At 39.3% G+C, this 26,488-nt stretch overlaps 1 protein-coding gene across 6 annotated transcripts in view; it reads left to right on the top strand.

The window, feature by feature from the left end:
• lrba (LPS-responsive vesicle trafficking, beach and anchor containing) overlaps nt 1-26,488 on the top strand; it is a 199,502-nt gene that overhangs the window by 17,674 nt on the left and 155,340 nt on the right. For all 6 annotated transcript variants that reach the window (XM_088302311.1, XM_088302310.1, XM_088302314.1 and 3 more), the window contains exons 2-22: nt 1,432-1,663; nt 3,686-3,786; nt 5,319-5,414; nt 5,507-5,628; nt 5,716-5,842; nt 5,936-6,055; nt 7,394-7,540; nt 8,213-8,410; nt 10,464-10,597; nt 11,556-11,664; nt 12,009-12,161; nt 12,506-12,674; nt 12,754-12,827; nt 15,125-15,187; nt 15,369-15,466; nt 15,556-15,648; nt 16,411-16,519; nt 16,610-16,691; nt 18,758-18,881; nt 18,971-19,163; nt 25,420-26,436. In XM_088302311.1, the coding sequence (XP_088158437.1) occupies nt 1,432-1,663; nt 3,686-3,786; nt 5,319-5,414; nt 5,507-5,628; nt 5,716-5,842; nt 5,936-6,055; nt 7,394-7,540; nt 8,213-8,410; nt 10,464-10,597; nt 11,556-11,664; nt 12,009-12,161; nt 12,506-12,674; nt 12,754-12,827; nt 15,125-15,187; nt 15,369-15,466; nt 15,556-15,648; nt 16,411-16,519; nt 16,610-16,691; nt 18,758-18,881; nt 18,971-19,163; nt 25,420-26,436 (3,561 nt within the window). The remainder of the gene's footprint in view (nt 1-1,431; nt 1,664-3,685; nt 3,787-5,318; nt 5,415-5,506; nt 5,629-5,715; nt 5,843-5,935; nt 6,056-7,393; nt 7,541-8,212; nt 8,411-10,463; nt 10,598-11,555; nt 11,665-12,008; nt 12,162-12,505; nt 12,675-12,753; nt 12,828-15,124; nt 15,188-15,368; nt 15,467-15,555; nt 15,649-16,410; nt 16,520-16,609; nt 16,692-18,757; nt 18,882-18,970; nt 19,164-25,419; nt 26,437-26,488) is intronic.

Here is a 26,488-nt window from a genome sequence, read left to right as displayed (position 1 = left end):
GTCGGCATGTGCGTTTTTATGTGTCGTAAAACATTTGAGTGGGTTGTAAAGTTCATATTGTAAATTTTTGGGGAAGGTTGTTAAAATTGGAGATGTGTTTTCCATCTAATCTGTCAATTTTATGCTTTTGTGAGATTTTCCACCCAACCTGTTTGGCTCACCAAGTTGACGTCTATTTTCTTCAGTCTTGGTACAAACTTAGAAAAGAATTAGATTTTCTGCATTGTGTTGTTTGTTGGTGCCAAGGCCACTGTGACCTCTAATTCATCACATTTTCCCTTTGCACATGATGAAGAATGCCTGGCATGGCTTCAAAGCCAGGCACATTCCATCACTGATCACTACTTCATGTATATCTCGTAGCGTACTGTTATTCTCTTTGGACGTTATTTGTAGTTTTTCACAAGATGCATGGTGTCATTGTTGGTATCTCGCTGCGAGGTTAAAGCGGTAGTCATATTGTTATTTCGTGTCCTCCTTTATCTCGCACAGAACACACAAACACAAGCACCTATTCTCACCTCAGTCATTCTAATTGGACAGCCTCCATTCCTTGAGCCGATATTGTTTTCGCGCACATCCCGTGTAATGGCCGTGTAGCACGTCATGTGTTCATTTGTGCCGTTACGTCGGAACATGACAGCCTCACTAGTGGAATGAATTTGACGCTTATGTTGTTACTTTCCTTATCTCCCTTCGATTAGGCCGGTTCAATAATAAAAACGTCATGACTACTATTAGGAAGTGAGAAAGTGTGACTTTTATGGCTCACGATGCCATTTATTTGCCAGTGCACAAAGAACATTTGGCCCGTGTGGCTGAACGTGGCACTGTTGAGATGGTTTGCTGTTGAGCATCTGGAACATTTAAATAAAAACATTTAATTAAACAAAAAGGTAAGGCTAGCAGAACTAGTTTTTTTTTTTTTTTATTAAAAAAATATTTTTTTTTACATTTTTATAACAATCAATTTGACCCTCAACGTTTTCGGAGAGTTGAAACATGTATTTATTTATTTTTTTCTGTGTAGATTAATTTTTTTTCAAAATTTTCAAATGAGTCAATATGACGGACAACGTAACATGGTTACAGCACATGTTAAATGGTACGTATATATTTATGAGCTTCAAAATGGGTTATATCCGCCCACAACATAACCTGAGACCATAACATTACTCAATTTAAAATGTAGACAAAAATGTGTGTAGTATTAAATTACTCATTTTTTTTCTTCTAAAATTTTCATCGTTAAAACAGGTGAGTTTGACATGCAACATAACTGAAAGGTTAACCTTAAAATGTGTTTCTTGATTTTGAACCTTTAAAAAAAAAACAAAAAAAACTGACCGACAGCATAATTGGTGGGTTTTGAAGTGCAGTTCGTTCTATCACTATTAAATTTCACTTCTCTGTCTCTATCTCTCCTCCCAGCTGGTCGGCGGCCAGTTTGACCTCGAGATGAACTTTATCATCCAGGAGCCCGAGAGCATTGTATGCATGGTGGAGCTCTTGGACAAGTGCGAGCCCACCTGCCAGGCCGAGGTATGGAGCATCTTCACTGCAATTCTTAAGAAGAGCGTGCGCAACCTGCAGGCGTGCACCGACGTGGGCCTCATTCAGCTGGTGCTGCAGCGCATCTCCGACACCGACAGTATGATTGCAGGTACGCAAGACTATGTGGGATAGAATACAATCCCTTCCACAATTGTTCTGTATTGGCAGTCTTAACATTAGTAAGTAACATTCAAACATTAACCTGATTGGGTAGCAGTTGCCTATCCCACTAACTGACTGGGTGAGAGAAGTGTATGTATGTTTCTTCCTAAATTGCTTTGACCGTTTCATTTTATACGAAAAGCTGTCTAAAATAACACATTTTCTTCCCCCTTTTTTTTTCACCAAATCTATAAAATGTAAATTAGGACCAAGCCCTGTTGTCAAAAAGTAATTGATGCCTAAGAAGCGCTAATTTTTTTCGATTGCCAATGGATGTAAACTAATTTGAGCAAATGACTTCTACATTGTTTCCTTGGCACAGAGATGCTCCAAAAGGGTGCAAAATATTTTACTTTTATTGGGTTGGCCCTAGCACTAATACTGCAAATAGGCGAGTATTTCAGCAGATAAGAGGATAGGTTTAAAAAAATAAAATAAAAAAAAAGGGAACTTGCGAATGCCCTCATTGCAAACATTTGGAGGATGGGGTCTTTGTGGTGTCAGTGATGGAGAGGGGTGCGCGAGAATATTGAAAGTGGTTCGTCGCTTAAAATAGCATCATGACAAGTGTTTTCTTCTTTTTTTTTTTTGCATTTTTTTGAAAAAAAAGTGTGGCACAAGTGCTATAAACACCTCCAAAATGCTCCATAACACATACAGCCAGGAAAAAAAAAAGACATTGACTTTTTTTTAAAACGTTCCGGTTATTTTGATACATTGACTTGGCAAACGGCCCGTTACAAGCTTACAGTGTTGGGGGCAATGTGGTACTGTAATATATTACATTTAGGCGGTAATGAAGTAATATAACAAATTACTCTTAATTTTTTGGTAATATTATTAATGAGTCTCGTAACGCGCTACAAATGAGGGACCACAGCATTCTTTTAAACAGGAGAGGACAGAAATTTATTACCTCACATGGTTAGCTATTTCCTAAACCAATTATCACCATGCGAATTTCTTGACTCACTTGGAACATAACATTGCAAAGTTGAATAAATTGCCCATTAAGTCTTCCTGCAAAGCGTTTCGTTTGTTTCTACACGATGGTCAGCATTTTTCATGGCTGAAAAGTTACTGTTTGTGACACAAATCACTGTTATGTCTTGTTTGTCGGGAACAAGCATTTCTAAGGGGAAGACGGTATTGGCATTTGGCTCTAACATTATAACCCATGTTATATAGTTCAATAACCCCATCAAAAATTTGCATCCCCAGCTACTGTATGGTAACAAATTTTGCATTTTCCTTTAAGTGTCGAAATCATTATTAAATTAATTAATCCTCAATTTAAAAGAAAGGATCTAAAAAGTAATTTAAACTGGAGTAACTTATTAATATACAAAGACAGTTTTATTGTAACGAAATGTATTCATTTCGCATGCAAGTAACCTTGAGTATGTAACATATTCCATTGTAGAAGTAACTTGCGCATTACAAGTTTATTGGTGTAAATTTTTAATTGAAGTTTGCCATTATTGGGAAGGTGTAGCAGATGAAATGAGGTGTCGAGGAAATAATGTTGAGAAATAATGACAAGACTTTATATAGACAATAACACCCAAAAAATGTTTTTGACAGACTCAATTTTGGGAAATCTTGTCACGTCGTGAGGGTCGTTGGGGTGCTTGTGTTACCAGGAATAAGTGTTTGCGACAACTCTGTTGCAAGGCATTGGGAAATTGCTAGGATTACCGGGATCTATTCTGACGGTGTTTGCATCAGTGCTCTTCTCGCCAGAAAGAACAGTGCCAGCCTCCAGCAACTGTGCAGTCAAGTGAGGATAAAGTAGATGTTTACTCAAGGGAAAATGTTCGTTTTAACATGATTCCTATGATATATGCAATTATTGAAAGTTCATGATTTCATGGGGGAAAAAACCCAAAACAAAATAATTTAATGACTTGGGTTGTGTACATCAATTGGATATCATGCTTGACCACTGTGACTTTTTTTTCTCCCCCAGACCTGCTGGTGGACATGCTCGGCGTGCTCGCCAGCTACAGCATCACTGTCAAAGAGCTGAAGTTGTTCTTCAGCAAGCTGCGAGGGGAGAAAGGCCAGTGGGTGAGTCAGATGATTTTGTCTCGGGCATACATGCGAAGAATGTGCTGGGAAGGCGTCAAGCGCTCATCGTCACAGACACTGGGATTGATGTCCTTGTCACACAGATGTGAGGGCTCATGTTGTTGGTCCAGGGGATTTCAGGGCTTTGCTGCTACTATAATAAACTATCAAACAGTTAACCTTGAGTCTTTATGCAGATTAACCAACTACCTTTGTTACTTACCAGGCCAACTACTTAATAACCCGGATGGTCAAGTGAATGACTGACTAACAAACAGTAGTGGCTACATTAAATATCTTGTCTTTGTAGTGTATTCAATTAAATGTAGGTTGAACTTTTTATTTACATTTCATGCACCGTCCAAACCAACGTTATTTCAGTTAATGAAAACAAATGAAATGACTAAAACAAAAAATGTAAAAAAAAAATGTTCGTTAACGAAATAAAATAAAAACAAAATTGCCTTTAAAAAAAAAACGAAAAATAACTGTAACTACGCTTTACGTTTATAAAGCGAACTATAATTCTAGCGAGAATGTCCTTAGTTTTCATCTTTGGCAATTAATTTAATATACGGGCCTTTGGAGTTGACTTAAAATGCATTTATTTCGATATTACTGCTTGACAGGTCGAACAGTCGTCTGGGAGTTGTAGTCCTCTTAATGTGTGTCGCACATAAAGTATGTCATCAAGCAGCAGCCAATAAAAAAGCGCCAGCAGATGACGTCGCTCCTAGGAGATGATTTAGTGTGTGTCTCTGGGTCGAATGGCTCACCTGCTCTCAACACTGTAAAAAGAGCTTTCCGTTTCATAAATGAAAAACAATATATGCAGTTTACAAAAAATAGTACGCTGTAAACTGGGTTTAATATTTCTCAACAAGAATTCAATCCACAAATTCACTTTAGACATTGGCAACTTGGCAAACAATGCCTTCGAGCTTCATTTTATTAGGTTGCATGCATGCATCTAACTTTAGAAGCTGTATTATGGAATGCATTTTTTGTAATTCAAAGTCATTCAAATTCTATGGAGTGTTAAACTGTACCCTGTGTTATTAAAATGTTTTAAAAATATTTTTGTTGAAAAATCTTTTCAGTCTTTTTTTTTATGAAATATTTTTTGCTATTGACTACTTACCATGGTGTTTACTAATACTAAAACTGTGTGTTTTTGAAAAAACTAAAACTAACAACGCTGTCCTGAAAACTAATTAAAACTAACTAAATTTTAAAAAATAGAAGTCAAAATGAATTAAAGACTAACTATGATTAAAATTCCAAAACTATAATAACCCTCATCCCAACTTCAATGGACTGGTGGTTGTACCGGTAAATAACCTAACTACATACGAGCTTATCTGCATACCAGATTGATTGACAAACTAATTATACTGTATGCCTGACTTGTTAATTAAGCTTAGTAGTTTCGTTCTTGACATTAGTGTTGACAGTTAAAGTGGACTGTAGAATTATCCAAATGTGTGCATTTCCTAGCTTTTTTTTAAAATTTTTTTTTTTAAATCTTTCAGCCTCGGCATGCTGTGAAGCTTTTGTCAGTGCTGAAGTATATGGCTCACAGGAATGGCCCAGACTCCTTCTTCAGCTTTCCTGGCAAAAACGCAGCCGTGAGTTGACTGTAATATATGAGCTTCATAAAAAAGAGAAATATATATATATATATATAGAGATTACTTTGTTGTTTGTTGGCTACCAACAGGCAATAGCGCTTCCGCCCATTGCAAAATGGCCGTACCAAAATGGCTTCACGTTCCATACATGGCTCCGCATGGACCCTCTCAACAACATCAATGTGGATAAAGACAAGCCTTACCTTTACTGGTCAGTCCTGGCTCCTTGACACCCATATCCATGGGACATCTTCGTCCCTCGAAATAGTATCAGCTCTTTTCTCTATTTTTCGTTCAGTTTCCGTACGAGTAAAGGCCTCGGCTACTCGGCACACTTTGTGGGCGGTTGTTTGATTGTAACCTCGTTGAAAACCAAGGGGAAAGGATTCCAGCACTGCGTGAAGTACGACTTCAAACCTCAGAAAGTAAGATGGGAACAAAAAACTCAGCAATTTTACTTCTCTCCATGTTTAATCTGGCCATTTTATTCAGAAAATGTGCTATTTCTTTCACTGTAGTGGTACATGGTGACTCTGGTGCATGTCTACAACCGCTGGAAAAACAGCGAAATAAGCTGTTACGTCAACGGTGAGCTGGCTTCCTTTGGAGAGATCGCCTGGTTTGTCAACACCAGCGACGTAAGTAGAAAGCCTTTGTAAAAGAGTAGCTAATTGGTCGAAGGCAGGTGTTCTCAAACTGTGGTGCGCCCCTGGGGCTTATTATGTGGTTGGAGATGGGGGTGTGTCAACTGTGGCAGGGTGTTATGGCAAGGAGCAGGCTATTAAAGACTTTGAGGTTGGGGTTTGTAGTGCATGGGAATAGGGGTGCACCACTTCTGTGGATGTGTTGAAATAGATGCCTGGCTTAAAAACTTGACCTAAAGGCTGTTTATCACTATACACGCTGGCAAATATTTTTAAGTTTAAGGCCCAATCCCATTTACTTCCTCTTAAGCCTTTTATCTTTGTCTTCCCTCTCCCCCTTTAACTTGTTTGGCGAGATGAAGACAAAGGGTGGAAAAACAATTCCTCTAGGAAATGAGAACTCACTAGATCCGCTACATCTTTACTTCATGCCGCGTAAGCAGACGCAACATTACTTCAGAATAACTCCAATAAATCATTGATTACACAACAACACATTGAAAAACGGATGCCAAACAATTCAGAAGCAGCCTCACCTCAATGCTATTAGCCCCGACCGCGTGCCAGCGTGCATTGAGCAACAACTTTTAAAACACAGCTAATTAGAATAACCTACAAATATCGAATGAAATCTCGAGTATTATTGGTGTGAATATCAATTTGTCGGGGCATTCAGAAGCAACAGTACTGTTGCTTCTAGCATTGTTGTTTGGTCCGACAGTCAGCTATACAGAGAGCGTTTCAACCCACAACTCAAAACACGTCATTATAGCGCAGTATAGAACATCAGATAAAACCACGCGTCACCCCTATGAAACACAAATATATTACTAAAATTTGTGTTTCCTGCATCTTCTTGTTTGTTAATGTCATTTCTGCGGGACATATCTTGTCATCAACGCGCATTTCAAGGGGGAAGGGACAAGACCTAAAAGTGTCCTTCAGCTCGTGTATTATGTCAAATACCAATTAATCCTTTGGATGCAGTACTATCCATTACAGATGGATGTAATCTGTAGTCTTTCATCTTTTATGTATTAAAGCGCAGAGTGGCATTAAAGGCAACCCTTCTGCCAATCACTCACAAATCACTGCATGCACTGGTGTCACAGCATGGAGGATTACTTGAGTGTACAATCACGTTCAGAAAAGAACTGGCAACGAATGCTAAGCAAGGATGTCATTGAGGATATTTATAGCATGTTGTCCTCACATCTTCACAGCTTCTATTTTTGCCTCTTTTTATCATAACATCTTAATACCTTGGTAAAAATTATTTTTATTTTTTTTGCTTTTTGAAGTGTTCAAAAAGTGAATGCTTTTGCCCCGCAGACGTTCGACAAGTGCTTCCTAGGCTCGTCCGAAACGGCTGACGCCAACCGGGTCTTCTGTGGCCAGATGGGTGCCGTCTACTTATTTGGAGAAGCCCTCAATGCTGCGCAAATCCTGGCCATCTACCAGCTGGGGCCGGGATACCAGGTAAGGTGGAAAGGAGTGTGACGACTGCCCATTTAAATTTCTGTGCCTTGACTTAACTTTGTTTCTATGACAATTCTTAGAACTCAGTCATTCTCATGGAAATGAACAGAAATGCAATTCATCTGTAACAACCCCCCATAGTAGTTTCTGATCGCCTGACAAAATAGCAGTTCAATATTATGCATGAATCAATTCTTCATTGCATCATGATTGCTTGTATTCATTCCCTGGGCCTTAACCACCATAGCACAGCACAATATACCCACAACTTAAATGGCCAGTTCCTTGGAAAAAAATGTTGCATATCCAGAAATGCGAAAATGTTTTGAGATCCATACATTCAGGACATGGTTTAAAAATGGTTTTCATGGACGTTCACTGTGCATTAGTATCTGTCCAGAAAATGCAAGACCAAAACTTGCTTCAATCTGCATTAGAAACGATAGAATATGATTGAGTACAACACAAAAGATAACATAATGGGCAATAAGATCACTGATGTCAATTTGGAGTGTTGCAGCTGGATGTCATTCATTCAGTTGCGTTAAGTATTCAAGCACCTCAAGACCAAAAAAGAATGACAGCCGTCACTTTGTGTGAGGCTTTTTGTTTCTTTCTTCAGTTTTTTTTGTGGATCGCCTGCTCATCTTGTCTCTCCTCATTGCTTCTCAGGGCACATTCAAGTACAAGGCTGAAAGCGACCTGCTTTTTGCCGAGCACCACAAGATGCTGCTGTATGATGGCAAGTTGTCTGCCGCCATTGCTTTTGCGTATAACCCCCGCGCCACCGACGCCCAGCTCTGCCTCGAGTCCTCTCCCAAGGACAATGCCTCCATCTTCGTGCATTCCCCGCACGCGCTCATGCTCCAGGTAAACTGTGGTTGTGTTTGGAATCACTCCCTATCCGCCATATCGTTAGTTATATTGAAAGTAATGTAGTAAATTTGTAATTTTGTAGGGTTGTTTTAACATCTAATGAACATAAGGTATCCCTTTGAAACTGGAGTGCCCTCAACATATCCCCTAAGGCAACTTCAAAAGTAGTGCACAACCCACAATTCATGAATTAGGGCCTGAAAATATCTTGAACAAAAGTAGAGCAACACATCGCAACAAGAAGTGCATGGTTTGTATTCATTTTTATAAAATATACTCTTCTTAAAACATTACAATATGATTATAATTTTTCAAATTTTTTTAACAGTACTCCAACAGATGGCACAGATCGAGTAGGAGTATATGCAGAGTAGTAAGGCTCGGCTACTTTGTTTATATAGCGTAGGGCAACTTGATGTGCTTCACACAACTAAAAGCATAACATCAACAGAACAACAAAAGTAGCTTTCTGAATTTACTAAAATACCGCCGAGTGAAATAGAATTTGAAAACACGTTAAAGACCTTAATGAAAGGGTTGACAATAAAGGGATTTCTAATTCTAATTCTAATCTAATTCCTTGTAGTGAACTTTGCTAATTGCTGCCACTTTCTTGCAAGTCAACACAAACTATTGGCCTGGTGGCAGCTCACGTTTTTAAATTGGGTCACTTAAAGCTTGAGGTACCATTGACAAGATTTTTTTTTTGTGTGAACTTAACGTATATAGTCCAGCAAATAAAAATCCCTGATTCAGATCTGATAGGAATTTTTAGTCCACTAGTGAATTGCAATATACGTATACTCAACAAAAAAATCACTAAGTAGTGATTAATGAGTTGGAAATGAGTGAATGATTCTGAACAGTCTCTGTGTTGGGAAGCATTCACTCATACCCCTTAGCACAGGTGGCGAGAGTTTTCAGTATAGCCGCCTCATTAGAGCTCGGGCTTCACCTGCTGGAAATACCTCGAGCCTACTTATTATCATGCTCACAAACTGTACAAGAAGCAAATACACGCACACGGACAAACACACGCACACACACAGTGCACTTTTGCCTCATGCTTTTTTTTTTTCCACACAAGGATTAGTTTGACTTTTCCCTCTCATCAAAATGGAGGCTTTTTTCCTCCATCCTCTGTTTTCAGTATGCTTTCCAACAAGCTGCCCGTACCACAGCACACTGTGCGAAATGACATTGAAAAACAAAATGAATTTAAAAGCATCATGCAAATGTGTTACAAAGTGATGCATTAATACCATACAATAGGATGTCTCATACTGTAAAACACAATCATCTCAAAAAATCTTCAATGGAAACGGGTAGCTTGGCTATACGGCCAAGAATGTCACAAATAAACAAATGCAAAACAAAAACCAAGCATAACGATATTCTTCATTATTTTATTTTATTATAATAAAAATCCAAATAAATCTTGCTATTTCACTCAATAAATTTTGCCTGCACGAGTGTTTATCCAAAATAAAATAAAATAACAAAAAAAAATTATATTTATGCATGCACTTTATATTATACAGTCATAAAAAGATATGAAATCAATACATTTGCGCCTAACGTGAGTCATATATGATCAAATTTAACAAAAATAATAAAATAAAATGAAGCCATTCCTGATTTATATTTTTGTTTAATTTTTAACAATACAAGTATAAATAAATACATCTTGATTGTAATTGTGCCACCTAATAAATTTAGTATTACACAATAAACAGTTTATTAAATTTAATAAAATAATAAATATCCCTTTAACAAATATGTATTGTATTGTATTGTAGTTTTTTATATTATAATCGAAGTATACATATTGTATTTGTATATAATAAAAATTGTGTTTTGTAAAATATTGGGAATTTACGCAATCTGATCTATATTGTAGTGTTGACATATAGTTTGAAAAATATTTTTTCCCCATTTCTGTGTCTTATACATAACACAATATCAATTCTATTAGACATCAATAATAGAGCAATGATGAATAGAGCGATGGTTAAATGTATCTTCATTGCGGTGTGTGTGCGTGCAGGATGTGAAAGCGGTGGTGACTCACTCTGTTCAGAGCGGTATTCACTCCATTGGTGGTGTGCAAGTCCTCTTCCCCCTCTTTGCACAGCTGGACTTCTGCCAGCCCTCCAGCCAGGAGCTGGACACCTCTGTCTGGTAACTATAGAAACGTACATACTGTTCATATCTATATAAGATGCACAAGTGTGTAAACGGTAACACTTGGAAACGAAGTGCAATGCTTAGGCCTGCACTATCTTTTTACCTTCCCCACTCAAAAATGAACAAAATTAATAGTTTGGATTGAACCACTCAGCTAGAATCCAGTTCTTCAAGACAGAAACATCACACAAGCAAACGTGATTTAACAAAAAATTGTAAAAGATGCAGAGCAGCAACCGAAGGACACGCGAGAATGATTTTTTGTTTTTCCCCGTTTTCATTGAATTCACCTCCAAAATTGATACTTCAACCCTAAATGTACAACTTCCTGTTTCATTTTGATGATGGGTCCTTGAGCCTTTTTATGTGTTCTGTCATGACGAACATGTCCACTGGAATACGTCTGGATCTGTTAAATCAGTGACGGGAATTGTTATTTCTGACTTTCCAGACCAACTTGTTCAATTCCAAGCATGGGTCCTTTTTTGTGCGCCGTGTCAATTTGTGAGCCTGATGACTGGAGTATTTTTATTTTTTTTTTTACTTTCCTGCGCCCTTTTCCATGGCATTTCCCCCAAAATCCAAAATCGAAACCTCAAACCGAAATGGGCAACTTCCTGTTCAGTCTCATGCTTGACGTGCATTTTGTTACATTTCATGTTCACATAATTTATTATTAATTAATTATTATTAATTTGTTAGTTCTTTCGCATGCCATCTTTACTGAATTACCTGCGTGTTTTTATAGTTTCATCTCCCTTTTTTCCTACTCGAGGCGTTGCTGCATGTTGCGTCGGCACAACGGGGACACGACACCCTCATTCAATCACATCACATGTCGTGTTCAGCCCTCTTCGCACTCCGGGCTTTGTCAGCAGCAGCTCACGCAGATTATTGTTCCTGTCCGTCACTGTTGTGACTGTTTTTGTCTTTGTGTGCGTTTGCCTCCTAGCTGCACGCTGCTGTCTTTTGTGATGGAGCTGCTGAAGAACTCAGTGGCCATGCAAGAGCAGGTCCTGGCCTGCAAAGGCTTCCTGGTCATTGGATTCACTTTGGAGAAGGTTGGTCACAATTTTTAACCCTGACGAGTTAACAAAAATGGCAAAATATCAAGATCAAGAGCTCACTGGAATTGAAGTCCATTTTAAAGCACTTCATAATATTGACTGGTCTGGATGGCCGCATGATTGTCAAAGGCACTGTATTGTCTTTATACACGGAACTGAACTTAAGTGCTCTGTGTTAACGTTGCTTTGAATCCCAGTCAAACAGATTTCATATGAATCTGCATTTTACCCTATCTGAAGGTCACAGCTGTTTTTGTGTGCTTGGCGAATGGCCATTCTTCGCAGACATCATCACCCACCTCCCCTCTTTTGTGTCTCTTGTGTTTGCTCCGCTGTAGTCGTCCAAGGTGCATGTGACGCGGCCTGTACTGGACATCGTGCTTGCCTTCTCCAGGTACCTGAGCAACTTGCAGAACGGCATCCTGCTGCTCAAGCAGCTGTGCGACCACATTCTGTTCAACCCTGCCATCTGGATCCATGCCCCCGTCAAGGTAACAATGCGGTGTGGCCAACATGCTTGGTATGCTCGCTCTCAGGACCAGAGCTGGGTAGAATAGACAGCATTTCTACTCAATACGAGTACTGTTACTTTTGAAAAATATGAATCAAGTAGAGAAAATTAAAAAAAAAAATGACAAGCATAATAGTTATGCAATAATATTTTTTTTAATTGTTGGAATTTGACTAACATTTATTTTAGATAAATGAGAAATAATTACATAATTTATTTTTAAATCAGTTATAAAATCTACCACAATATTGGCTGTGCTTTCTAATTCTTTAAATTCAAAGTGCACTTTAAGTTGTCTCCTTCCCCTCTGATGTTCCCTCACAGGTACAGCTGACTCTGTACACGTATCTGGCCACCGAGTTCATCACCACCGTCACCATCTACAATGCCATCCGCCGGGTGGGCACCGTGCTGCAGGTCATGCACACTCTCAAGTACTACTACTGGGTGGTCAACCCGCAGGACCGCAGCGGCGTCGTGCCCAAAGGCGTTGGTAAGAGACCGTCAAGTACAAGATTCAAAGAGTGGCATTCTCGTCAGTCAGTTTACAGTCTTCTTCCAATGTTTTCCAGATGGTCCGAGGCCAAAGGAAATGCTGTCTTTGCGAGCCTTTCTGCTTTTGTTTGTCAAGCAGCTCATAATGAAGGTATGCTAGTAGTTGGAACTGTACATTGGTACCTCCTAGGTGCGACTTTAACCACGCTTTGTAGTCGCTCAAACCATCATTTTTTGTGATTTCTGCGATCAACAAATAAACTCCACAAGTGTGTTTTGCTTCGTCTCAGGCTTTTTGGGTTGATGCCACGACAAAAAGTGTACCAGTGAGGGCAAACAAAATGTGTGACGATAACCATAGAACATAGCAGATGTTAACTGAAACAGCTACGACAGTTATCTGTTATGCTGTCATGGAAATGACCAGAGAAGCTGTGTGTGGCTGTTCAGTACAACACTGCACAGTATCACGTTCACGTAAAAGCCAAAAGTTCAGGAGACCTTAGCTCCGCTGCGGTCGTCACGGTAACAATAGCCACTCTTACCACTTGCATTAAAATAAACGAACACGTTCGTCCCAGAATGTGACAAATGCAGGTTCTGATATTAAGCCTTCTTGAATGTGGCGGTCATGACACCTGTACTCGCCTCCATATAGTCATATTTTAATATACATTTCAAGGATTACACATATATACTCATAGATTAATTTAGAACTCTCTCATACAAATCAACTTTTTGAAAAGCTCATCTTTGACTTTTTTTGAGTGACAGAATATTGAGACAGCTTATTTATTTATATTTTTTTAATCCTCTACAATGTTGTGGGACTACATCACTCATATACAATATAATAATGTATTAATGTAGTGACAGTTTGCTTTACAGATTGGTACTTAACCAGAAATAATATTTATTGTGGTATTTGAAGCAAGTTACTCAGGTACATTTCCAAGTTAATTAAAACATGATGCCTCCATTAAATTTTAACTAGCTTGGTGCAAGTTTAAAAAAACAAAACAAAAAAACAAATACACTCAGACAGCATCTCCACCCGCTCCGTTTTCAGACATGCTTGAAAAGCCTTTTTCACCCCGAGGCTGACATGACATCAACAAACATTGTACTTGGGCGAAAGAGTGTACCGTATTTTTACGGCCAAAAGACGCGCCATATAATAGGGTGCAGTACCAGTTGAGGATGCTATTTCTGGATTTGATGCATAGATATAACGCACCGTATCATTGGGCGCAAACAGAACCGAGCAACCGAGCAGTTGCGCTGGCTGCTCAGTCGCGCTAGCGTGTTTTTAAAATGGCAGCGGGAGTTTGGTGGTACTTTATTTTAGCTTTTAACAACGTGCTGAAGTTGTCCTCATCCAAACATGCACCAAGTCCTTGTCTTCTGTATCCAAGATAAACAGCTGGACACGTTCTCCACCAAACAGGAGAGTCACTATCAGTCTGCCTCGCCGTCTCGTTGCCGCGCAGCCCCTCAGATGGGATGCCGACACAATGCCGGTGTGAGCAAGTCACTAATCAACAAACGATGTGCGGTCACGGTGTTACATCAAAACTAAAACTATCACCCCAAATCAACTGAATAGCATAAGAGTGTAGGCCCAGCAAAATTCCACCTCCCAGCCTACCATACAATACCTTAGTTTACATGCATGCGCACTAAATTATTATTAAATAGTCATCATCCACAAATCCATCAAAATCGTCTTCTGTATCAGAAATAAACAGCTGGGCAAGTTCTCCCACAAACACGCCAGGTTCCCTCTCGTCATTGTCAGATTCCCTGTGTGTCGCTGCTGCATACTTTTGAGAAAGCCCTAACAACAGAGCTAGCAGACACGTTTGCCCATATAGGGGCATTGGGAGCTGCTTTGCACTGGGGGCGTGCCTTTGCGTTGTCATTCACGCCCATCTCCCCTCTCACGTCCGCCTGTTGTCATTTACGCCCATCATTCCCCTCTCACGCCCCCTGCTGTCGTTAGCCACACCCGCCTTCTCTCTCTATATAAACAGTGTGCAGGCAGTTTATGTTCACAGTCATCCCAGCTGTGTACTTGGTGCACTTGGTCCACATAATGGTTTAAAGGCTTTAAAGTGCGCCTTATGGCTGCGAAAATATTTGTCCAAATTCATAGTGTCTACTGAAAATACTTCACGTACAGTTTACCCCTACAAGAATGTGTTGATTTCATTGTATTTATTTTTAAAATTTGAATTGAACCGCTCCGGCAATAGTCTGAAAGCTACATACTGTACGCGGTGGCCCTACGCAATATTTCAGTTTTAATTTTCTGGGTTTTCTGAGAAGTTAATTAATTAATTAATTTTTTTATTATGTTGCACTTTTGAGGTTTCCCTTTACACTTGAGAGAGCATCAGTAATAAAGAGATGTAATGTAATAATGAGACATCTCCGATATTGTTTCAGGACGACGGTGTGAAGGAAGATGAACTTCAGAGTATCCTCAACTATCTCCTAACCATGCATGAGGTGAGCGTCAGAAATGACCACTAGATGGCACCATTGTTCAACACTTCATTCTTTGCTGTTGCTGTGAGGCTCTCAAGAAAACAAACTCTCAAATGCATCTCTGCGAATGTTTGACTCTACATGGAACATAAATGTAATCAAATCTTAAAATGTTACAGATGACTTTTCTTTGTCCTAATAGGATGACAACCTCATGGATGTGCTGCAATTGCTGGTGGCACTGATGTCCGAACATCCCGGATCCATGGTGCAGGCCTTTGACAAGCGTGACGGCATTCGGTATAGCAGTTGCACACATGCAGTTTCATGAATATCGCGCCTCGTTGGTTTATTGTGAAATAATCTTTCATTATTGGTCTTCGTTGCAGTGTGATTTACAAGCTTCTGGCATCCAAAAGCGAAGGGATCAGAGTGCAGACGCTCAAAGTGTTGGGATACTTCCTCAAACATTTGCAACCCAAGTAAGATCACTGTCCTGATTATATTATGTAATGTAGTTTTATAATACATATTTGGTATTCCTCCACAAATAGGGATAAGGCCTTGAATGATAAAAACAAAATATAAATTCTATTTTTTGTTCATACATTGGTGGAAGGCTTTCAATATGCACATAGTTTTAGAATAATAACAAATAAATATATATTTTCATGTCTAAATCAGGGGGAGGCAATTTCAGTTTTAGAATGACGTAAAATATATTTTTTAACAAATAGGCTTGCGGCCTAATTTTCCAAATGCAGTTACAGAATAATATATTTTATTCCACAAATAGGTTGAAAAGCATTTGATCGTATAAATCAGATTTTTATATAAATGATCAGTATGGTATTGTGTACAATTTTGATTATAATATGCCCCTACACAAATGGGAAGGGTCTTTTTTTTTTTTTTTTTTTTCCTGTTTAGCATATTTTCCCCAAATATATGGGGTAACTCAATAAGTACAAATGCAGTTGTATTATCGTAATCAAATTTTTTTTCACACTCTCCCCACCAATAAAATGGGGAATGCACTTATATTAAATAAATAAATACAGAAATTAACTATGATTTATTTATTATTTATATATTATTTATTTATTTATATTGAGCATTATAATAAAAAAATGAATTCTGAAACTTCTATTATATACTTATTGTTTAATAAGATAATTACTTTTTTCTTACAATGCTGAGGATTTCTCTGGTTATGACTCTATTGCTATTGTTGTTTTCATTAGGAGGAAATCAGAGGTCATGTTGAGTCACGGTCTCTTCTCCCTGCTCACAGAGCGCCTAATGCTCCACTCGGCCCAGTTTTCTATGACCACCTACAATGTGCTCTTTGAGGTTGGCTTACCTTCAATAAAGTAAAATTATCATCTAACACAATGTACAGTGTGTATTATTTTGTGTTATTTTACTCTGTTCCATCTTCAGATCCTCGCCGAGCAGATCTGCACACAAGTGATCCATAAACAGCATCCGGACCCCGACTCCACTGTGAAGATCGTCAACACACGTAAGTGCCCCTCCTTATATCAAAAGCCCGCCTACACCGGCGCCCCTTCTGCCCCTGTATGTGTATGCCATAGAGCGCAGTCCTTAATTACAAAATCTGAGTAGTTGTCTTTTTGTATAATTTCCAAGGGTGTAACAGTACACCAAATAAGAGTTCACAGTACACACCTTGGTAACATACTTACTTGGTACAATAGGGGACAGAAAAACTGCTCTTTTGTGTGAATAGGAACAGATTTAATGACATAAAAGGAAACTAATTACCTCAAGCAATTGGTTCCTTTTACACCAAGTATCACCTAAAAAATCCTGACCATGCCAAGAGAGGTTTTGAGCACTAAGCCTCTTTAAAATGAGTCATTTTTTCACGTTTTTCCCAAAAAACATAAAAAACTGAAGCATATTTTGACTTTATGTGTTATTAATGTCATTTTAGGGATAGAATTGAATGATCTGTTTCAAGTTGTAGCAGATTTTAACACAAGTGGACAGCTTCCTGAGCAGATGTTAAGGAAAGGAAAATTGTCAAAAATATGACAGGCCATTATTTTAAGAGTCTGATAATATTTGATAGTTTAAACCACTTTAACATTATGCACTGTCTCAAAATTAACACTGTTCTTAGGTATAGCAAGAAAAAAAACTATGATTCAATTAGTAACTGTATTACATGTAAGTAAAAAGAACCTAAATTAAAGTGAAAAACGGTTACTCAAAATTTAATGCAATGTCACGTACTGAAAAGTTGAGTACTATACTGCTAAACTGTACTTAGGAATCAATTAATTCCCATACCACTAGAGGGCGCCTTCAAATTACTAGTACTAGTATTTATAGATGGCCCTTTGTTTTGTGGGATCCCTCCTCCCTCGTTCCTATATCTACGCAGAAACACATGCAGTCAGTCAGTCTATTTATTTAAAAAATGCTATGGCACAAGCTCAAGCTGGCTTCTTTAATGTGACAAGGTCCGGCTGTCGTCCCACGCTGATTATATGCAGCCACGGCTGTGATAAAAAGCGTCCCAGCCCGGGCCGGATCACTTTGTACGAGTGGGGGTCTGCTTCTCATACCACCCCCGCCACCCCCCGCACCTTGTCTTGATTTTAATCTGTGACAAAGTCTCAAAACGGCCCTCTGATTGCAGCCTTTAGGAACGCCAGGGCCAATCAAACTGCAACGAGGAAATGCTGTTTTCCTCTAATTAACTTGGAAAAACAAGACGGGAGAGTTACGCCATGCCTCCGTCCTCTTGCTGGGGTAATTTTCTGGCGGTGACGGTTCATCGACTCATAATTTGCACGACTTTAGGCGTAGAAACGACGACAGTTAGCAGCGAGCTCTGAAGATGGCGAGTCTAACCCAAACCCAACAACCGCTGACATTGTCTCGGTAATTCATCGAAACTGGAGCCAAACCTTCCACGGGGGCCCATGCAATACCTAAAGCATTACTGTAAGATAGCGATCTATATGTTAAATATTCTCTTCTGTGCGCCCATTTTTCAGAGTTTGGATTGTTTGTGACAGAATGATTTGCACGTCGTATCCAATCTAGTACTGACAGTTGATATAAAAAGTCTACATATCCATTCAAATGCCAGATTTTTCTTACATAAAAGAATGAGCCCAAGGTAAATTCAAAACCTTTCCATCATTAATGTGGCCAATATGTACAATTACAAAATATTTTAGTGCAGGAATAAAAAAAAAACATACACAGACAAAAACCCCCCCCAAAAAAACAACCGAGACCCTTTCATAACTGGAAATGTGGCTATGTTCACAATTAACCAGTCTTCCAAATCAGTGCAGCCATCCCTCATTTAAAGTTCAGCTGTTTTGACACTTTTGTAGTGACATTTTAGATCTTGAGCCCTGGTTCGAAGAGAGCTTCCACAAGATCTGAGTTTGCATGACAAATAATATGAAATAATAATAATCTCATAACTTTCACCCCTCTAATATTCAGATTTTCTTTTTCTTTTTTTTTTTTATTAGAAAAAAATATTCCCGCTTTCTTTAGTCTTCAAAAATATTTTAAACACTTTTAATACATATTTTTCAGAGATTCTGAAAGTAATAGCCGCCTTGCTAAAGAACTCCCCGCAGTCGCCGGAGAGCATGGAGGTGCGCAAGGTTTTCTTGTCGGACATGATCAAGCTGTTCAACAACAGCCGAGACAACCGCAGGTAACGCACATGCGTGCCTGTGCACAAACACACACACACTCACACACACACACACGCACACACTCCTTACGCCGTGTCTCTCCCCCTAGGAGCCTGCTCCAGTGCTCGGTGTGGCAGGAGTGGATGCTGTCGCTCTGCTTCATCACCCCGCGCAACAGTGAGGAGCAGAAAGTCACCGAGATGGTGTACGCCGTCTTCCGCATCCTGCTCTACCACGCCATCAAGTATGAATGGGGCGGCTGGCGCGTCTGGGTGGACACCCTGTCTATCACCCACGCCAAGGTCAGAGAGCTCGTTATGCCCCACTCACACGCATACACACACTAGTTCAGGTTAGACACTGCTTTATTCATCAGCCATGTCATCTTTTTCATTATTTCCTACACCAAGAAAGGTTTCTTTACCTGGTTAGAGTTTTCCATGCATCAGCCAGTATTTTCCAATGACATGCCCATTCAGTGTTGGTGGCTCATGGGAATGGTTAAAAAAATAAAATAAAAGGTCCAAAATTTTATTTATTTTTTTTTGTTATTAATTTTGATGTAAATTCATTTAACACTATAGGTGACCACTGGTTTTTAAAATAAATCAATATAAATCTGTATAAATATGTTTATATTAGAACTGGGCAATAATTACATTTTTTAATTGCGATCAAGCTGATGAGGTCTGTGATTATTCATGATTAATCGCATAATTCTGCAGTAGTGTATATCACACTTTTGGAGTAATTCCTATATCCAATACTGTCCAATACGATATGAGCAGGTGTGATACATGCTGTTATTTATTTTCTTAGTATGAATTGCAAGAAAAGACTTGATCAACTTATCCTGTTAAACCGAATAACAATAGTCAGCAACAGTAGGAATATATGACCTATTTATTCCAAACATGGGGTGCATCTAACTATTAAATGGATACATACATAGTTACTGGTTAACTGTTTACAAATCCATCTAGTAATGTAATCAAAATATTGTTATATTAATGTAACTTGAATACGTTTAATTACCTTTGGATTGATCCAATACCAGATATGTTGAAAGAAATTGATCCAACAAAAATGATGTTTGTTTTTATATATTTCTCATTTTCTTCCGTCTTATGGTCTTATTTCGTGCATGGTTTTGGTATGTTGGAGGAACGCTGAGCACTGATCAATTCTCATCTATAGCACGGAAAATGTGAACGCGACATACTGATGACCAATTATGCACCAAGCAGCACAGACAGACAGAATGATAGATAGATAGATAGAAAGATAGCTTCACCTCGTGGTAGCTTCAGAAAGTTTTTCAAACCTTTCCACATGACCAGTTTGTAAATTTGTAAAAGGTAGTGGAGAGAGGTTTGCTTGACACACAAAGCTGTCTCATACAAACACGCACGAACACAAACAGACGCACGCACACACACGCACGCTCTGTGACTGAGACATGACGTTGACCGCAAAAATACGATTGTATTTTTTTAATTCTCTGTGACAAATTTAGCAGACAATATTGGTAATATGGCATTTATATCGTAACGACGTGGGCAATTTGTAACGGGGAGTATTTATTTAGAAGTTGCGGGCGTAGCACTGGCAGGAATACATTATTTCGACAGTTGACACATTTCTTTGTAAATGTTATTTAAACTGAGTCCAAAACAGTCACAATTCTCTCCCTTCTTGTTTCGTCAGCCAGGGGACTCGACTTTGATCTTTGTCCCCCACATTAAAAATGTCATTCTGAAAAAATAATCTACATTTTTATTAAAGCTACCTGTAATCTGAGAAAAAAAAAAATTCTGCAACAGTAATGGAATACAGTCACCGTTTTTGTATCTTGAATACATAACGCCGGTAGATGTATTATTTTCAGTGAGCGCCACAGCTGGAAGCAACGACAGACTTTCACAAAGAAATAGTACGAACGGCATTTATGTGCTAAAGATATATATATATATATATATATATTATATTATATTCATATAATATTCATATATTATATTCATATAATTATTTATTTATTTTTGATAGTCCCCACAAAATTAGCACACCTTCCATCCTAACTGAAGCTGGCCCATTAGGGTAACACCAATTCCAAATGACAATACAGGCAGTCAATCCCCTTCTCTCGGATCTTTATTTACATATAGAATAGCTTTCATTCTCAGATGAAAATCAACCGCTAGCACTTCTTGTTTGTAAAAAGCACAGTTTAGTGCTTGAAGTAAGTCATTGTGGCTATCATGTTACGTTCGTCTGTTCCAGAACGGCGAAGTAGCCGTGGGATGGTGTGGGATTGTGGTCTAGCTGGGTGGGGGGAGTTAAAAGCCCCGCCAGAGTGAAGGGTGAGTTAAAGATGTGCTTGTGATGTGAGGCACCCACTTGACACAGTGTGGCTACAGTGACTGTTGGCCTGTAGGGGGCGCAGGCAGGCTATGTGCTTCCGAAGGTCCTCAGGACCAGAATAAATTGTGTACGGTGGAATGCATGCACAAAAATGACTTTTCTTATGGCAATATAACTTTATTTTGTAATAAGATGACTCAGTGAGTAGTCATGGTTAATTTTGTTTTATTTGGAATTATTTTTGATTGTTGTTTTTTTTAAGTATGTACCATCATGACCATATTATATCTAAGATATGGATTAATGTAAATTAAATATAGTATACATTTGTACTTCCCATACATATAAGAATGGATATGCACAACCACGATTAAATTATGAAATAGCCTTATTTCTTTTATATTTAATTTATATGTCGACTTTATTTACGTGTAAACCTAATTTTTTTTGTACATTTTTTTTTTCAATTTAATGATTTTTTTTAAACATTTTTTATTTATATATAATTTTTTAAAGTGATGATACTATTTTATTATCACTTGTTTAATTATACACTTTATAATGAATGTGGAAAATTATCTTACCCTAAAATTATATAGATTTTTTAATTTAGTTTTTTATAGCAATCCTTTTTTTCTTCTGCTACATCTTTTCTGGTCGTAAAGTAAAATATTTATCTTTATATTACAACAACATTGACTACATTATGTTTAAAATAATGCTACACTTAACAGATATTTTTTAATAATGTCATTAGACCTTATTGTTGATTGACTCTGAGAATGGTTCCACTGCTTTATGATGAGTCGCATGGTGTCCATTTTTTCACCAAATGTTGTTCTTTGCTTTCTAAGTTGGCTACTAATTATTGTCTAGTTACATGGTCAAGCAGCTACAGAGATTCACATTCTTACATTAGTTCTTGAGAAATTAAGGAAACATGACAACAGAGTTAAAAATACAGAATTTTCGCCCTTTTTTTCAGGACCTCACTTGAATTGATTTTTTTTCCTCGATTTGCACATAGTGCTTTTCTTCACAAAGCTGAATAAAATGGTATTTTTCTTGTGTAATTCTACTGACTAAAAGCCCCTCAAAAAGGCTATAAAAACATAAGCCCTATGTGTAGCTCTTGTAAGATTTCAGCTCTGCACAAGCACACTTACGAGTGCTCTGATTCGCCACAAAAGATACATGCATGTGCTATAAAAAAAGCTAAAGAAACTCAATTGCAATTTTATTGTCCTGTTTGATAGATTTCCTGCCACCTTTGTAGCGCTGGAGCTGTTTGTCACTGTTGCTCTCTCCTCCCACTGCTGCAGGGCTGTGTATGTGTGTGTGTGCTTGAGTGTGTGTGTGTGTGCCTTTGAAAACGAGTCGCCGGGCGCGCGTTCTCGCCTTTTCCCTCTCGAGGAAGCCCTTCTCCTATCAGAGTCCATTGAATATTCATCGTAGTGGTGCGGCACCCGTTGGAGGAACGAGGCCTCATAAATACGAGCGATCCTCCCGAGAGCATACGCGCCTTCGCAAATATGTTCCCACTTCATGATTTAGTTTCTTTAGCATCAAATGCAGTAAGAAATTGGAGGCAACACTTCCAGAGGTGTGTTTACCCAGAGCCTCTTTTATTCAGGTACCGGTTTTTGCTGCATATTTAGCCAAATTTGAGCAGTTTTGGCCCCTTACCATTTAAATCAGCAAAGACCCCGGTTGTCACATGTTGTGTTTACCGCAGACCCAAAACCTGTATATTTCAGTAGTTTCAGGGATGTTGAAGCCAGCACACACAGTTGCTGATTAAAACACTTTTAGCTTGAACTCACTGTCAATGTGGGGTGCTAAAGTCGCCTAGTCGAGTAGTAGTGCTATTATTATCTTGCGTATTATATATCAAGGTCAAAATTAAACAAAACAAACTGCCACTGCTTAGTGAAAATGTGGGAACATTTTGGTCCCTGAACTAATTTTTTCATCACATTGTAACAGATTGTACCTCATCGTTCCCTTAATTTTCTTTTTCGTATAAATTATACCTTCCTCTCTCAGCCTGTCTGGCCATATCTTGGCGCATTTCGACATTTCATTTTGCATCATACTTTGCCAAGCCCAATTGCAATGCTTAATGGAAATGAGGGCTTAGATTCTCCGGTATAGTCACAACATTTGCCGTAATATATGTAAATGAATGTCACATTGTACTACATTATAACATGTCATATCCTTAATTTCTATTACACAATTAGGTAAATCTGTTTTAACAGATTGTATCATATTGAATATTGTATTCTAAGAACATTTTCGATCATACAGTTCAATTCATTGTGCTAGATAAGTATTTGTACTTATTTCCGCTCATGGCATTAAGTATAACTAGATGTCTTGTCATATCTTATTGCATCGCCTCACATCATATCTCATATTCTTGTATTCATATTTGCATATTACATATCCCATTATGTCATTTCGAAGTAAACCAAACTTCTTCGTGGAAATATGGCCCGTTTTCCGCTGTATAATCAGAATCAGTGTCTCAATCTTCTCGTATCGGACATTATCATATGGTGCCAAACCAAAATAACACATCAGTGGAAATGAGTCCTAGTTTGTAGTGGGTCTTTTTATGTTATCGCATTGTAGCATACCAGATAGTCCAGTTCACCCCCGTCTCCTTTGTCTCTTTACGATTGTCAAAACCAACAACCCTACACCATTTAAGTCTGGTGCGTTTGTCTACTGATGTTCTGTCCCACTTTGCCCTACCGCATCATTTCCACAGCAACTGAAATGCAGCCTTTTAATTGCCTAACGTCCAATTAAGGCCAAACTAATGGCGTGGCGGCTCTGAAGTCCGGGTGAGAATGACGAAGAGCGGGGTGGGGAGTGGTGGGGTGGTTCTAGAACAACAACTGCTGCAGCACTCGGGAGGCAGCTATGGATTAGCAGTCACTGCTTCCCACTACAGAAGATTAATGAGCAACCTTGTAGCGGGCTAATTTAGAACAATAACGCCTAATTAATTACAAACAATCAGCCTCGCTTTCTTCCCAGCTTTACGTTCTTCTCATTCCAATTACTCACCTTCTTTCTCCTTCTCTGGTTCCGGTTTTACTCAATTTTTTTTTTTTTTTTTAGCCCCCCACCCCAACCCGCTCTCATTCCCTGCTGTCCAAATAGCCTCAGGTAAAAAAGCTGCAAAGTGGGTCTAGTTTCACTTAAGAACCCCCACCTCCCGAGCACACACACACACACCCGCACACCCACACCCGCACACACACACCCCCACCCCCACATGCACGCACGCACCAACCGCCCCCCCCTCCACCCTTCCACCACCATCTTTGACTTTCTGTCCTGCAGACCCAGTGATTAATGCGAGGTCTTGTATTAGGCGTGGGAGGATTTGCCAATGCCGGACACGCACCACGCACTGCTCGTAGACGCGTGCTAATAGCATCTGCCGCTAATCTATGACTGCTTACAAGTGCGGCCTCTTCCTCAAATGCCACCGCCTACCATTGTGGTTATGGACGAGCAGTCTGGTCTATCCAGCGCTATCTGATGCAAGCCAGAGTGATAGAGGTTAATAGGTCTTAAGTAGCTGCCAGTATAAGAGAGGGGAGGGTTTTTAACTTGGCACATTTAGCTTCAAATGCTATTGACTCAATACTGGAATACTATGCCAGAGAGAGTGTAGCTTCATAAAATTAATTCTGTAAAAATTCTCTGGTCAATTCCTAACAAATGAACATTTAATGTTCCTTCTCACATTTTTCAGAACTTATTTTTTAAGTCAGAATCTTGTCATTCGTCAAATTTACCGTCATGATAAAAATGGTAGCTTTTAGAATAAACTAAAATAAAATGGAACAAATTTGTGTCAAATCAGGTTTTATTGTTTTCAGCCACATTTCTACAGATGTCCAATATTTTATATGTACCGAATGGCCCTGTCAAGTCAAATGACTCAGACCATTTTAGTTGAAACATTCCATTCATTTTGAACCATTGTATTTTTAATTCCCATCACAAGATCCCCCACAGTGTATCTATCAATTATATGATATCTTATCGTGACATTGTTTCGTACTGTACACCGAGGCATTGTTCTGCATCATTTCCCCATCTCATCTGCGCTATTCCTTTTGGTGGTTTTATATTCTTTTGAAGGCAATCAATGTCTGGTTTGTGTCTTTGCAGGTCACCTTTGAGCAGCACAAGGAACACCTGTCCCGCATGTTCCGCCAATACCAGCGTCAGGAATCCGCCGGGTCTCTCGGCACAATCCGAACCGTTTCTGGTGTCAGCCAGAGCGCAGAGACCGACGAGAGTACCAACGCGCCCCCCTCTACCGTCATCGAACTCACGGTAGAAAAACCCCCTGCTCATGCGTCTGATCCACTGGAGGAGACCGTTAGCGTGTCCAAAGTGGTGAAGGATGAACAGAGCCTGCCTCAAGAAGCTTCCATAGAAGATGTTGGTATTCCAACCAACAATTTAGAAGAACCTGCTGGAAAAACAGACCAACAGGAACAAACAATTGAGACTGAGAAGGCAGATAATTTACCAGAAGTACATAAGAGTGACGATCGTGTACCAGTTGAGGGAGAAAGCGCTCAAGATGAAGAAATAGCTGCCAAGGAAGAGCCCAAGATCGACCAAGCGTCTCCTGAGTCTGCCGCACCTCTGGACAACAGCTTGCTGGGTGGTGCCTCAGCCTTCAATGAGGACTTGGTGGACGTGTCCTCCATCAGCGACCCCGTTGACGACAGCCAGGAGGAGTCGTCGTATGCCTCTGCTGCAACTGAAGAGGATGCGGTTGGAAAAAATGATGGCCATGCTATGAAGCAGGAAGGTGGTGAAATGCACGAAGTTGCTTTAGAAGAAAACAATGAAGAGACCGGAGCTAAAATGGTGCCCGGAAGTGCGGAGACCCCCCAAGCACCAAAGACCCCTGAAGCAGATGATGAAAAAGAAAATGTGACAGATCCATCAGAAGAGGAACCCGCTTCTTCGGCGCAGCAGCCAACAGGTCCCTCGACAGGGCAGGAGACTCCGACTCAAGACACAACCGCGTCTGGGGAAGAATCCCCTTCTAGTGGCACCGTGAGAAGCACTGCTGGCCAGAAGACCAAAGAAATCAAAATAGCCCGTCTGGATGTGGCCAATGTAGCATTAGACACGGAGAGACTGGAACTCAGGGAGGCCCACTCAACAGTATGTATCTTTTTCTCTAATCACTGCACTTCTTCTGGAGTTATTGACAACT

This window comes from Idiotropiscis lumnitzeri, chromosome 8, assembly GCF_059441095.1.
Source record: "Idiotropiscis lumnitzeri isolate Australia: NSW breed Sydney's pygmy pipehorse chromosome 8, RoL_Ilum_1.0, whole genome shotgun sequence".
NCBI classification, from domain to species: Eukaryota; Metazoa; Chordata; class Actinopteri; order Syngnathiformes; family Syngnathidae; genus Idiotropiscis; species Idiotropiscis lumnitzeri.
This window is presented reverse-complemented; position numbering and strand designations above follow the sequence as displayed.